Source organism: Channa argus, chromosome 19, assembly GCF_033026475.1.
Source record: "Channa argus isolate prfri chromosome 19, Channa argus male v1.0, whole genome shotgun sequence".
Classification (NCBI taxonomy): Eukaryota; Metazoa; Chordata; class Actinopteri; order Anabantiformes; family Channidae; genus Channa; species Channa argus.
Genome location: NC_090215.1, coordinates 2,447,614 through 2,461,658, shown reverse-complemented (window position 1 = coordinate 2,461,658; position 14,045 = coordinate 2,447,614). Strand labels below are relative to the sequence as shown.

The 14,045-nt window shown below is 40.4% G+C and overlaps 1 protein-coding gene across 8 annotated transcripts in view; it reads left to right on the top strand.

Moving 5' to 3' along the window:
• Positions 1–6,987, top strand: part of col11a1a (collagen, type XI, alpha 1a) — a 73,279-nt gene extending 66,292 nt beyond the window's left edge. For all 8 annotated transcript variants that reach the window (XM_067486425.1, XM_067486428.1, XM_067486432.1 and 5 more), the window contains 10 exons: positions 288–341; positions 1,045–1,152; positions 2,096–2,149; positions 2,243–2,278; positions 2,361–2,414; positions 2,508–2,751; positions 2,972–3,084; positions 3,479–3,547; positions 5,283–5,516; positions 5,686–6,987. In XM_067486425.1, coding sequence (XP_067342526.1) covers positions 288–341; positions 1,045–1,152; positions 2,096–2,149; positions 2,243–2,278; positions 2,361–2,414; positions 2,508–2,751; positions 2,972–3,084; positions 3,479–3,547; positions 5,283–5,516; positions 5,686–5,832 — 1,113 coding nt within the window. In that variant the 3' untranslated portion in view covers positions 5,833–6,987. The remainder of the gene's footprint in view (positions 1–287; positions 342–1,044; positions 1,153–2,095; positions 2,150–2,242; positions 2,279–2,360; positions 2,415–2,507; positions 2,752–2,971; positions 3,085–3,478; positions 3,548–5,282; positions 5,517–5,685) is intronic.
• Positions 6,988–14,045: the final 7,058 nt, after the last annotated feature.

Sequence of the window (14,045 nt, the reverse complement as noted above, 5' to 3'; positions counted from 1 at the left end):
ACAGGAATAAACATTGTTATTAACTATCTCATCTGGTTCTGGATTTGCATAGTTTCCCAAAACCTGTACTATAATCTGAAACACATGGGTGTTTTCATCTTTCTTCTGATTAGTTTTTCGGTTTTGGCTCTTCTCCTACTCACTTTCGAGTTTCTTTGCCTTATGTGCCTCATTTCCCACTTTAGGTGTTTTGTCACTTTTTGTTCTGTCTTTATTCATTTTTTATTTATTTTTTTGGGGGGTTTTCCTTACAAAACTCAATTTGTATTTCCACTGTTGTTTTTCAGGGTCCTCCTGGTCTTCCAGGTCTCAAAGGTGACCCTGGCTCTAAGGGTGAAAAGGTGAGTGTTGCCTATTTTTCCATTGTGCCTACGTCCTGAAGCTGGTTTCATTTCCCAGGTTCCAAAAAGGCTGGAATGCTGATTCACACTACAGTTGAGGCAACTCACAATTTATCTATAAACCTTTTGTGACAAATGATCAAAAACAACGCATCTTTTAGAATTACAAAGCAGTGCTAATGCCACTGTAGGCTTATGTTAACATTTAGGAAACCAAATTAGTTTTTGCCATAACTGCTGTAGGAGAAAACCTCTCAACACGATTGAATATGCAGCAAAATGTGATGTATCACTCTAATCTGTCTAATCTTGCTCTTTTCTTCGCTGCTACTGTCAAATTGGCTTGTGAAATATAACTGCAAAGGATATTCAGACAGCGCACATTACTCTATCTAAATTGCCTCCCACATGCTGACATGATGGCTTGAAAGAGAGCAGTTTAAAAGTGCACAATAGAGGCACTGTGTTGTGTGTTTTTACCGCTGTCATTGGGCCTGGTTAGAGCTCGCCTATATGAAAGTCTTTGTGTTTCCAGATGAGTTTTTCTTTTCACCTTTCCCCAGCCTCCAACGTGCATTTCATTTTCAAGGGATATTGCTGTCATTGATTGTTCTGTGTGTGTGTGTGTGTGTGTGTGTGTGTGTGTGTGTGTGTGTGTGTTTGTGCGCGCGCACACATACGCACACTTGTTTTCATCTTGCAGGGTCACCCAGGTTTGATCGGTCTGATTGGGCCCCCTGGTGAGCAGGGAGAGAAGGGAGACCGAGGTTTGCCCGGGCCACAGGGTTCGGCTGGTGGCAAGGGTGACAGCGTAAGTGATTGATGACTCCATCCCCGCACCGCCCCCTCCACCGCCCCCTCCTGCTATTTTGTAGCCTATTTGCCCTTCCACTGTAGTCACACAAGTCTTTACCTAGTTTCACTCGCTGTTGACTACAGCCCACTGAATAAAGCTCTGCAGTGCGTTCCATCCAAAGTGAGCAAACATTTTATTGGTTCCAGCCTGGGACAGATTGGGCCATTTATTCAGATTTTTCGAAAAGTGGCATCTTGTTTAAACTTCTTGAACTCATCACTTCCTTTTAAAGTCTGTGCCTCAGTGAAGATAACTCATTTCTCCATTGGGAACATTCCAGACTTTATATTTATCACTTGTTTCCATTGTGATTCATAACTACTGTGATAGTATAATATTGTGAAAATAGGGATTGACTCACTCAGCTACAGTGTTAAACAGTCTTTCTCACGGACCTCAAAGCTCAGCTTTGACAAAGAACCGTTGACAACCTTCATCCATTTTTAAATTAACGTTGCACAGGGACTGAATATGTGACTCTGTCCTGCTGTGGCCCTCAGCCTGCCCTGCTGCAGTGATTTAAGGTGATGGGGTTGGATTGAATATCTGGAGATTAGGCCTAATGAAATCGTAATGTCCCCTTTTGTCAGAGCACAAGGGCTTCAGAAGTTTTCAGTCTTCTATTTCAGGGCCTGGAAAGAGGCCTCATAGTTTTTGGCTTTATTTTCTGACAAGAATATTGTCAACTACTGGGTTCAAATGAACAACCAAGTGCAGTGTTTGGCCTCCACTTAGTGGCTAAAATAAAACCTCTCGCAGTTCATAAAATACTCCATGTGAAAGATTACACATCTGTATTCATTTCGTGGCTTATCATATTCAGACTTTCCATTTCACTCGTTATTTAACTCGTTAGTGTCTCTGATGTTTCTTTAATATACCTCTCATCATATTGCAGGGTATCAGTGGAGCTTCAGGTCCTCTTGGTCCCCCAGGAGCCCCAGGCCTGCCTGTAAGTCTTACTGATTCACTGACTCATAGAGATTCCATTCTGCAGCTTAAATAACTTGGTCAAATTGCTGTGCTTATGTCCTGTCTCATGCAGGGTCCTCAAGGTCCCAAAGGAGCCAAAGGTTCAACCGTGAGTAGAAGTAGTCTTTTTTAAAAGGCATATTGTTGTTATTTTTAACACACTTGCTTATCATACATCTCCATTTACTCAGGGCCCCCCTGGTACAAAAGGAGACACTGGCTCAGCTGGTCCTCCTGGTCCTCCTGTGAGTATTTCTGTTGCTACTAAGCAGCACTGTATGCATTTTTTTGGTCAGTCTTCTCATATCAGAAAATAAAAATCTCTCTGCATCTTTTAGGGCCCACCAGGTGAGGTCATCCAGCCTCTGCCCTTCCACTCACCTAAGACCAAGCGCTCTACCGAGATGCAGTCAGATGCAGCGAGTACAATCATGGACTATGGCGAAGGCATGGAGGACATCTTTAGCTCACTTAACAACCTCAAGCAGGACATTGAACGCATGAAGTATCCCATGGGCACACAGAACAACCCGGCAAGGACATGCAAAGACCTGCAGCTCTGCCACCCCGAGTTTCCTGATGGTGAGTTTAGCTGTTAAGTCTAAAAAGAAATACTCAAAGAAACTTTGCTGATGGTCTCAAAGGTTTTTTCACTGATTGATTCTTATAACATAGCCAAAGTACATAAATATAACTTTGTCTAATCCATGGACATGAGCAGTAAATAACTTGAGCAGAATGAAAAGGAGCTTAAAGCCATTTTCTGTGGACATTATATGTTAGTGTGCTTGCTCCTCCTCAGGCGAGTACTGGATTGATCCAAACCAAGGCTGCTCGGGGGATTCCTTCAAAGTCTACTGTAACTTCACCGCCGGGGGCGAAACCTGCATCTACCCTGATAAGAAGTCCAACGCAGTAAGTGACACTGGATTTGTGCCCTGCAAATTCGTGACTGTAATTAGGATTTCTCTTCAAATATAAAGCCACATGTTAACAGACAGCAACAAACCGGAGTTTGTCAAAGGAGGACATTTGATTTGAATTGCTTCAGGGTTAAGCTTGTACCGATTTGATATTCACTTTTTGTGCAAACAGAAAAAAACCACCAAAAGGCAAATACAATGATCTGACTGTCTAAAGTTTGAGATATTTCAAGATATTAAAATAACAAACTGGTTTATCTCCTGCTCCCAGATTATCAACTTTGATACTTCCCTTGAGCCATTTCCACATTCACTGCAGAACAAAATACAAACCCCATTATATCAATATAGATTAATGTGGTTCATCTGGTTTTGTCCATCCACAGGTCAGAATATCCTCATGGCCCAAAGATGTCCCTGGGACATGGTTCAGTGAATTTAAGCGTGGTAAAATAGTAAGTATTCCTTCATCCCTCCCATCATCTCCTCTTCCATCTTACTGCACAAAGTAGAAACTCCCTCACTCTCTAGTTGCACACCATTTTTTCTGCTGTCTTTAATGTGACGATGCAGGGCCTCTGCAACTTCTAATAGACTCAAATAGCAACACCACCCATGAAATTGTGAAGCAGTGACCCAAGGTTGCTCCACATAAAGAAATGCCAGAGCAGAGAGAATTTCAAAGCACACGAAATGTGTTTTTCTCATGAACAAGATGGGTTTCTCTTTAAAACAATCCACATCCTTTTGAACTAATGCCTCATTTTGGAAACATTACAGTTCTCAGACTGTTCCATATACAGAACAATGCATCAATAAAACATTACAGTGGGTTCAAGCAGAATAGCTCAGCATTCTATTATTCCAGTGGTCCTCAGTTAAAAATATCCCTGTAAACATCAGCTTCTCTTTCTTTTTTTTCCCCCCCTGGTCTATCAAAACGTTGATGTGTCACGTTGATGTATTTTCACAGAGCAGACTGACATGAAGTTATGCTGCTCTTCGGGTTTTTAAGTACAGTACGTCGTCTGGTGCTTGACTAAGAGCTCTTAATGCTCACGTTCGCCCAAAGTACACACCAAGTTAATATTCCCGTAATCTTCATGTGATCCGCATAACTCTTGTTTCTCGGTTCAGATTTATTAAACTGACAATGGAAATATTGTGTTATATATATGTTGGCAACATGCATGTGCTATTAAGCTACCATATATACAGTACAATGTAATCCCCCCGCACACTATACCACAGTGATGTATGGACACCAGAAGCTGAATTGATTGCTTAATTGCTTCGAACACAAAATAGCCTATAACAAGGTAGTCTCCTCTCTACTCTTCTCTTTTTTGGACATTAGCTGGCTAAGGAAGACTCCAACTTGATTACAATAATTAAATAAAGTTAACCGTGTTGGAATTAAAGTACCTTAAGGCTAATTGATGCCTTAGTCCTAGTGAAACAGTGTCTCCTCATGCTGACTGAAATATCTGGGAGGTTGATTCGGATTGATCCTTTGCTTAAGTACTTTATATGGACCAGTAGTTTATATATTATTTCTGTTTAAATATCTGTACATAGGACACATGAAAGTTACATATACTTTAACTTGGAATCTGTGGGTTCCAATACTTTCGGAAGAGATACCATTTGGGTGATCTGATACAAAAGACACATTTATAGAGTACATATCTGCCTCTTGATTTTATTCACTTCTATACACAGTTTTTAGTGCCATTATCAACAACTTTGGTTCAGGCTTGTGGCCATGGCTGCATATTGCCTTCCACAGAAATCCCTGGCCATATATTGCCTTCTCGAATGCCAGCAAACAGACAACAAACAAACAGTTGTTCCTTTGTAACATTGGTTCAATATGTCTTATATTCATGCTGACTTTTGGGTTGTAGTATTTAGAGAGCTACCTCTCAAAACAAACCAAGGTAATGGCTGTATCAAAGAAACTGTAACCTTTTCATTTGGGGAGTTTGTGCAGGGTTGTGAGGGGTTTCTACAAGCCCTGCTTATTTCTCAGAAGTAAGCACCTGTATATGTTTACTGGATGTGTATATGGACTGTCCCCTTATAGATGTGCATCTTTGATCATTTTCTACATTTGAGTACAACTGTTAAGTACAAAGTGTGCGCTTCGTTGACCCCTCTCTGTTTTTCTCTCTATTTGCTCTCCGACAGCTTTCCTACGTTGACGCAGATGGAAACTCAATCAACATGGTGCAGATGACCTTCCTCAGACTGCTGACTGCCTCGGCCAGGCAGAACTTCACCTACCACTGCCACCAGTCTGTGGCGTGGCACGACATCACCAGCGACAACTACAACAAGGCGCTGCGTTTCTTGGGTGCCAACGATGAGGAGATGTCTTATGACAATAACCCTTACATCAAGGCTCTTTCAGACGGATGTGCGGTAAGTTTGTCTAAAGATTTGGTTTTATTTGATGAGAAAACCTAGCTGATCCAGTTAGGCAGTACAACCTCATTAAGGGTTTTTCTGCTAAATGTAAGCTTGATTTCTGCACACTTGCTTCCCTGCTGTTTTAAGTTTAAGAAGAACTGTCTTGTCTCTCTTGTTGCAGACAAGGAAGGGCTATGGAAAGACTGTGGTGGAGATTAATACTCCCAAAATCGATCAGGTTCCAATCATCGATGTCATGTTGACTGACTTTGGGGATCCTAACCAGAAGTTTGGGTTTGACGTTGGGCCTGTCTGCTTCCTTGGCTAAATTAAAAAGAAATAAAAGAACTTGATGGGGCCAGCAAAGAAAGTCAAGTTGAGACGTTTTGGGTACCACCAGACCCCATTTCTAGCCCCCCACCCTTTTCTATGCCACATGCAAGTTTTGAATGAGAGATGGTGTAGCAAACCTGTCTTTCCATGTATGTAAACCGGGAAAATACTTGTTGCCCTTGTAGGGCTCGAACCACATGACATGAACCACGTTATGGAGCAAAAGGTGAAGGACATTTGAACATGTGGCAAAGGAGGGGGAATCGGAGATAACCAGAAGAGGGGGTCAGCGACAGAAGGGGACAGAGACCTCCTCTCTGGGCTCTCCAGGTGCTGTATGAAAACAACTACATGGTGCTTGTTCAAAACACACAAAAGTATAAAGAGGTGCTAAGAAAGAAGGTGTATTTTGATAATTATAAAAACTGTAATTATTTTGTACAATACTGTTATTTCTGAATCCACTTTCAAAACTTGCATGTGTATCAGATTCTGCTTTTGGCTCTTTAATTTCAATGTCGGCGCCAAGATATGCAGCATAACTTAAAGAATTAATCAAATAAATTAATAATTCTGGAATTTTGTTTTTGTCCAACACACACCGTGTACCTGTCATGAAGCAAATAAAGTGAGCATTCAAACAATTCTCTATTGCTAAATGAGACTGTATGCCCTTTGTATATAGTGACAGCTTGAGTTATTTGCTGTTTTGCCCTTGTGACCATAGGTGAAACAACTGGAAGTATCACACCAGCACATATATGGCAACATCTCCCACTAATGTTGTGATCTTGTGCTAGTAGGAAGCAATCGTGGCATTTGTTTTTCTTTTATTTAATTCTCTATGTTGTTTTTTTTTTTTTCTGTTTTGTTTTCTGACAGGCTTTTTATTTCGGTTGTATACCTCAAACTTTCTTGATAACCTTTAAGGATGTTAAGCCCTGTATATACCTTGGTTAAACAATTAAGTTTATATATTTGGGGTGGGGATATTTTTAAAAAGAGAAATACTTTAGACATCTACTGTTTAAATCCTTCTGTGAATGCAATGAGAAGACCTCGAGGTGACCCATTTTTGTAACTAAAATGAGAAAATGTTTTAATGTGCTTTTTATAGTTCATTTCAAAATTAAAAACTGGATTCAGTGAACCGAATGTCTCAATGGTTTATGTAACATGAGTTTGGGGTAGATCTACCTACTGTACATGTCAAATGCTTTAAATCAATAATATGTTCATCCAACTAAGACCCTGGGCTGGTGCAATTCCATCTCTCTTGAAACCAATAAAGTACCTTACAATCATTTCCTTTTATCCTGAGTACATGAATGCAAACGTGAATTAAATGTCCCCTTTGTCATAGGAAGGATGAAAAATCTGCTGCTTATTTCCATGTGCTCCTGAAGATGAATTTTGGCCTTTAAAGCTACAGTGGACATTTCACTGTGTGCCACTGTGACTTTTACCAATCTGCATTCACGTGCACACACACACACACACACACACACAGTTGCTAGATAAGTGTTAATTCACTCAGAAAGAAGCAAACATCACGGCTTCAATAGAGAGGGCAGGGATTTTACCTCGTGTTTACCACAGCTACACACGATGACCATTATGAATCATTTTTATACTTAACCTCAGTTGCAACAGTGGAGGTTGAGCTCTTCATTATCTTTGAGTTACCTGTAAGTGTTTTCATTGTTTCTGCTGAACAAAGCAGAGGAACACACGGGCAGTTTTGGCAGTTTTGAACAGCTTGGTTGAAGGAAAGATGGGTAGAGAAGCTGAGGCTCGTTGTCTTACATGCAGCCCATAATTTATGCTTATTCCTTACAAATATAACACTCATGTGTGTAGTAAATATAGTGGTTTAGCTTATGTATTAGCAGGTTTTAGCATGAATAGTGGAAAGGAGGAACTAGTTAATTATAATCTGTCCAGAATAAATAGAAGGATGTTGCTTGTTTAATTTGTACAAAATGAATTGTTAAATAGAATATGCAGTTTGTGTGAGTGTGTATGTGGGTGGGGGCATTGACAAAGCATTAACTGTGATTTGAGGAACAGATGGTTTGAGGGTTTTTCGATAAGACCCTATACTGATCATTCTTACAGTTCTTATTTTTAAAAGGAAAATTTGATTAGTATGATTTTGATTGTGCTCTATTTACTATACTATATTTTTAGCAAAACTCTGCAGTTCTCATGGCTTTTGAATATTATACTGTATTAGTACTGCATTTTGTATGCAGTACTAATGGTACAGTACATTATAGTAGGTCCTAAGATTTGCGCATGCAGTGCCTGTTGTAACTACGGACCAGATACTGTAACCGCATGCAGTCCCGCACCACAAAAGACAAATTCATGCAGCAGAGTCCTACATCTGTATGTGGTTTTCAAAACAGCTTGTTACCAATGATGACTCACAAACAATTCATTTATTTAATGTCAATGCCAATGTAATTCTATTTTCACGTCCTTACTAATCATTCTATCGGTGAATATCCTAAATGTATTTCTCTTTCAACTTCAGCAAACTAAAAGTTTTTCTGTGAATATGCACTCAAACACAGGTTCGACTGTGGCGCAGGAGGTAGTTCGGTCAATCGATCCAACAGCTGTTTCGATCCCCGGCTCCTCTGGTCACATGTTCAAGTGTCCTTAAGCAAGACACTGAACCCCAACTTAGTTGCTCCCGGTGAGTGTTGGCCAGCTGCATAGCGGTTCCCCCATCGGTGTATGAGTGTGTGTGTGTGATTTTGAGTGTGAATGGGTGAATAAGAAGCATTATAAATTGCTTTGAGAGCCAATAGGTAGAAAAGTGCTATATAAGTGTTAAGCATTTACCATTTACTTTTGACACTGTGACAAGATCATTTATATACAAATTAAATAAGTTTGGTCCTTACTGATCCTTGCAGTACTCCACAATTCAACCTTGCTACTTCTGAAACAGTGTTATCACCTGGACAGACTGGTGTATATTATCAAGCTAACTCTGTAGCCATGGTTGTGCAACACCTTAAACCCAATACCTTCCTAATTTCTGTAACTGTAACTTATAGTCTTAAGTCATCAAACTGCTTTTAAAGGTCAACCACAAATTCCCACCATCTATTCTTTTTTTCTATCGTGTTGGTTATTTTTTTCTACTAATTCCATTAGTGTGAATGCAGTGGAATGATCGTCCTTAAACCAGATTGTCATCTATGAACTTATCTAACCTGTGCACAACACTTACTGCCATTATTTTACCTTAAATCTCTACAGCATCTAAAGTTAGACATCTTGCAGTAGTCCTAGTTAAAGCCATTGAAGTCTAAATCCATTCCTTTGTACAGATTTACATTTTCCTCCACCAGCTGCTTGTGCAGAAATAGATACTGTTTAAAACACAACTGTGAAAAATTGTGTGTGTGATTCCCAAAAAGACAAACTGCTCCTTTAATTGTTTATTTGATGTAATTCAACCAATAAGCAAAGGGTTTCTAATCCCATTGAGGCAGCCACATAACTCCAACTCTTGCTCTGTCCTTGAAATTTAAGGGGGAAAAAATAAACCAATTAGTATTCAGGCATCCTTTGCCTCCTTGAAACAAATAGTAGCAATGGCCTGTGTCACACTTCAGAGGACTGACCACTACAAAATCACTTATTTTACACTCAAAGAGTGCAAAAGAAATCCGCATAATAAAAACTGACAAGCCTGTGCAGCGCAGCAAAAGAAATGGACTTTGTATTTTCCTTTGATCCGTCTTTCTTTGGAGTTTGGGGGCGGAGGGTCTTTGTAGAGAAGAAACCAAAGAGAATACTCATGTGTAACCTCACACACACGAGTTAAACAATTAAGAAATGTTCGCCAGAAAAGACATCAGCTCCACACTCACGCGTCTTTCAACTTGCTTTTCAGTCCTTTAACAAATACTGTGTTTGTCTCAGGAGATTGTTTGCATCCATAATGGATCTTTTTACATATTCAGGACACACACTTTATTTAAATGAAGCAATCAAACTTACATGAGTTGTTGTGAGAGATCATTGCAATAATCTCCTACATTATCATATAAATGTCACTTTTGCTATTGTTGATCACCAACTGACAAAACAAGAGAGTGATTTAAAATACGTCTCTACTTTGTAAGAGTATCCTCAAAGTTTCTGTTCACCAAACAAGACAAAGAGTGCCACCTCCAGAAAATTAGTTTTTATCAACAAGAGGCAGATGGACGAAGTTTGTTTCAGAAATATAGGTACGATGTGGGCAATAAATAAAATATTATAGTCAAGACATTTTTGATGGTGACACCTAGCGCGAGTGCCTCCAACAGCTCTGCCTAACTCTCAGTTTTAGGTCCCTTAATGACCAACATCCAGTGGCTGAACACATTTGATTGAAAGATGGTTATCAGACCCGAATTTCACCTTTCGTTTAAAAGTATTCACACCTTGATACATTAAACTCATAGAAGAAAACGTCTTTTTTGTCAGATCACCAACATTTTGTCTCTTCCAAAATGTTTGGATTAAATAATTCTACCACGAACTACTCTTCCAATACTTAAGAAATAGATACAAAAGCTCACTGTGATTTAACAAATAATACCATCAAATAAAAGCTGAAATACAATAAAAATGAGCCTCACTGTTTCTATATTTTTGAAAGGACTGTGTTAAGATTTAGAGCAAGAGCAGTTTTATTTCCTGTTGATACATTACATAATTTGAGGTTTTATACTTTGACCTCATCAACCTGTGGTATATAGACTGTCACCAGTGACTATTTATTTTGCTTGGGTGAACAGTATGTACAGCAAATTTCCAGTCGTCTCAGCATAGAAGGGAGGAAAACCCATTTGTTGGCTGTCCAAAGTGTTCCTGAATTCCCCTGGATCAGACGATGCGGGGATATTCACAGGGATCCCCAGGGATCAAATGGGGACCTCACAGTCGCAGTTGGATTAAAACAAAGTGGAGATACTCATCTGAGACAAGAGAGCAGCAGTCCTTCATTTGAACTCACCAAGGAACAATCAAACGTGCTTTTAATCGGTTTAAACTCTAGCATGAGGCCGTTGTAACAGATTTAAGAAAAGAGCAAAAATGTGATTGACTTTGTGAGATTGGAGTCACACACATCCACCTAAAGGAGCACTGACATCCTCATACAACCCACAGGAGCCTTTTCTGAATACTAAATAGAAAAATATGTCACAAATAAACTATTTGAAAATAACTGGTTTGGTCCAAAAACAGGTCTGGGTCAAAGCATGTAATGAGCAAACAGCACTCAGGTTACAGAGAACATTTATTGAAAAGACTGATGATGTCTCTTGGGACCACTGGATGTTATTTAGAGTCCAAATGAGGGTTTGAGTGAATTGACACTGCATGGACAGTGTTAACAGTCCATTCTGTGAATGGACACAGAATTTCCAAAGGTAGAATGGGAGGCAGAGCCTTTAGCTATCAAGCTCCTCTCCTGTGGAACCAGCTCCCAGTTCTGATTCAGGAAGCAGACACCCTCTCTACTTTTAAGTCTGGATTTAAAACCTTCCTCTTTGATAAAGCTTATAGTTAGTTATAGTTATGCTGCTATAGGCTTAGACCCCTCCCCCACACACACACACACCCCGATGCACTGAGCTCCTTTCCTCCTCTTGAGCCTCTCTCCTCTCCGCTCACCCCTCAATAGCCACCACTGTATGTCAATAACTCCATGTGTTTTCTCCCGTAGTTGTCTTTCTCTTTCTCTGTCTCCCTCTCTCTGTCCCGTCCTGCTGGTGTCCCCGGCTTTGAAGCTGTGTGTTTTCCAGTGTGCAGCTTCTGGTCCTACCATCCTGCCCAATGTGTTGTTGCTGCTTTTGTTGCTCTTTTCTTTTCTCTCTCCACTTTCCATTCACCCGAACCGGTCAAGGCAGATGGCCGCCCACCCTGAGCCTGGTTCTGCGGACAGTGTATCAAATGTTGCTTTGTATAGGGCTATGTAGCTACAAACTGCTTAAAGTGACCATGCTGACCCCTGGTCCTCCTCCACGAAACATTTAAAAATACAAGTTCAAAGCAAGTTTGAAAATGTTCACACTTCTAGAAAATAAGAGGAAATATCCATCCATTATCTTTACTACTTATCCTGTTCAGAGTCACAGGGGCCTGGAGCCTATCTCAGCTGTCATTTGGCAAGAGGTGGAGTCCATTCTGGACAGGTCTCCAGTCAATCTCAGGGCCAACACAAAGATACATACACAGACAGACAGCCATTTACACCAATTAACCTAACATCTATGTCTTTAGACCTTGGGAGGAAACAGATGTGTCTGGAAGAAACCAAAACAAGCACTGGGAGAACATGCAAACGCCACACGGGAGGGCCAGGGCCAGAAGGGGATTTGAATCCGGACCTTCTAGCGGTGAGGCACCACGACTAACCACTACCTCATTGTGCTTCCTAAAAAAATCATTTTGTTTCTGATTGAATTGCAAATTGTCAGCTTATTGAATAATGTCCATAAAAATTCTTGGCAAAATATAAGCAGACAGATGCTAAGACTTTAGTATTGGAGGATCATGTTTCAAGTCAGTGTTTGATAAGTTTCCACTTGTGAGGAAACCTTTTGGATAGAATCAATGAAAACTCAAAACTATTACTTGAGTGGCTTTTAATGTTGTTGGAGGTCGGATTTGGGCAACAATTCACATTCAGGGGCATGATGTTTTTTTCAGCTTTTAATGCTTTTCTTACTGTTTTTAATTTCTGTAGCTACTGTGGTTCAGTGTGCTGCCAGGGGTGTGATCAGTATGTAGTGGCTGGAAAATCACTTTTCAACATGGCCCTTGTCCCAGTGACTACATAGATGTATTGTGTTGTTACCATTTCAGTTTGTCACCTTGTGAAGGGTTCGTTTTGACTATTTGCAATTAGCGATAAAGAGAGGCTGAGAGAAAAAAGGCAAAATGTCAGCAGCAAATACATCCAGCCTGGAGCTTTTCATGTTGGGGGTTGGTGGCTTAGTGAGGTGTGTGTGTCTGTGTGTTGAGAAAATTAATTGAATCCTTTGTATTACTCAATTATCATAGTCTTGTTTTCAACTAGAACAAAAGTAATGTTCACTATGATGCTCAACAAATAAATGCAATGTAGTTAAAAGGACTTTAATTCAGTGTATTTTCAAGACTGGGGCTTGTCCTTATATAACCAAAGTGAGAGCTTCATAAACATTCTCTGCAGGAAGTCAAACATGTTTCTAGTTGGCATTGGCCTCTTGGCTCTTTTCTTGTGATTGTGTTTACATGTACCCAACGAACCAGGCTACACTCAGAAAGCTGATTTCTTAACTGTCATGTAAAGGGGGAAGCTGGTTTCTGTAATCGGGGTAGGGGATTAGGGAACCTGATTTTTTTCTGGGAAACACTGGTTACTCATCACCAGTTTTCTAATCAGCTTTCTCCTGCAGCGCATGTGTTTAACAAAGGCAACTAGGCAAGCAGCTAAATGAGACGGGCTGAATGAGGGAAAGATGACTGATGCAGCGATGCTGCCTCATCTTTAAATCAAAGTCCAACTGAATATGAAACTACCACTAAGTGCCTTAGTGCCTAAGTAGAAGTTGAAATAAGTCACTTTCCACCACAGATATTTGTTCATCCACTTTGTGCTGTGTATAAGCTGTGTGTCTCTGCCCTGTCTTCCCTCCCCCTGCAGCTGTCTCTTTGCAGAGACACAAACGCAGAAAGAGGGAAAGAAGAAGAAAGTCAGAAAGTGGTGCTTTCTGTCACTGTACAGTTAAAGTCTGTTAGTCGAGTGGAAGATCAATCAGGTTACTGTTCTTTTGCATATGTACATAGAATGCAGGCACGTACCACAGGATTTCAAGGTTCAGTCAGAGCAAGGATACTGTCTGGTTTGGGTACCTCAGACCACTTCTCTGGTGGCTGCAGCTCAGTCTGTGACCACAGGGTCAATGGTTTGACTCCTGGTCCCTCTTGGCTACATGTCAAAGTGTCTTTGGGCAAGACACTGAACCTTAGGTTACTCCTGTGGGGTCAGGTGAACACCTTGCATAGTAGCTACCCCATCAGTGTGTGAGTGTGTGTGTGTCTGTGTGAATGGGTGAATGAGAAGCAACATACTATCTTCATCACTATATGACCTTTAAAATGCACTAGAGACTTTTGCAGCCAGGACCCTTTGCTTTACATACTGAG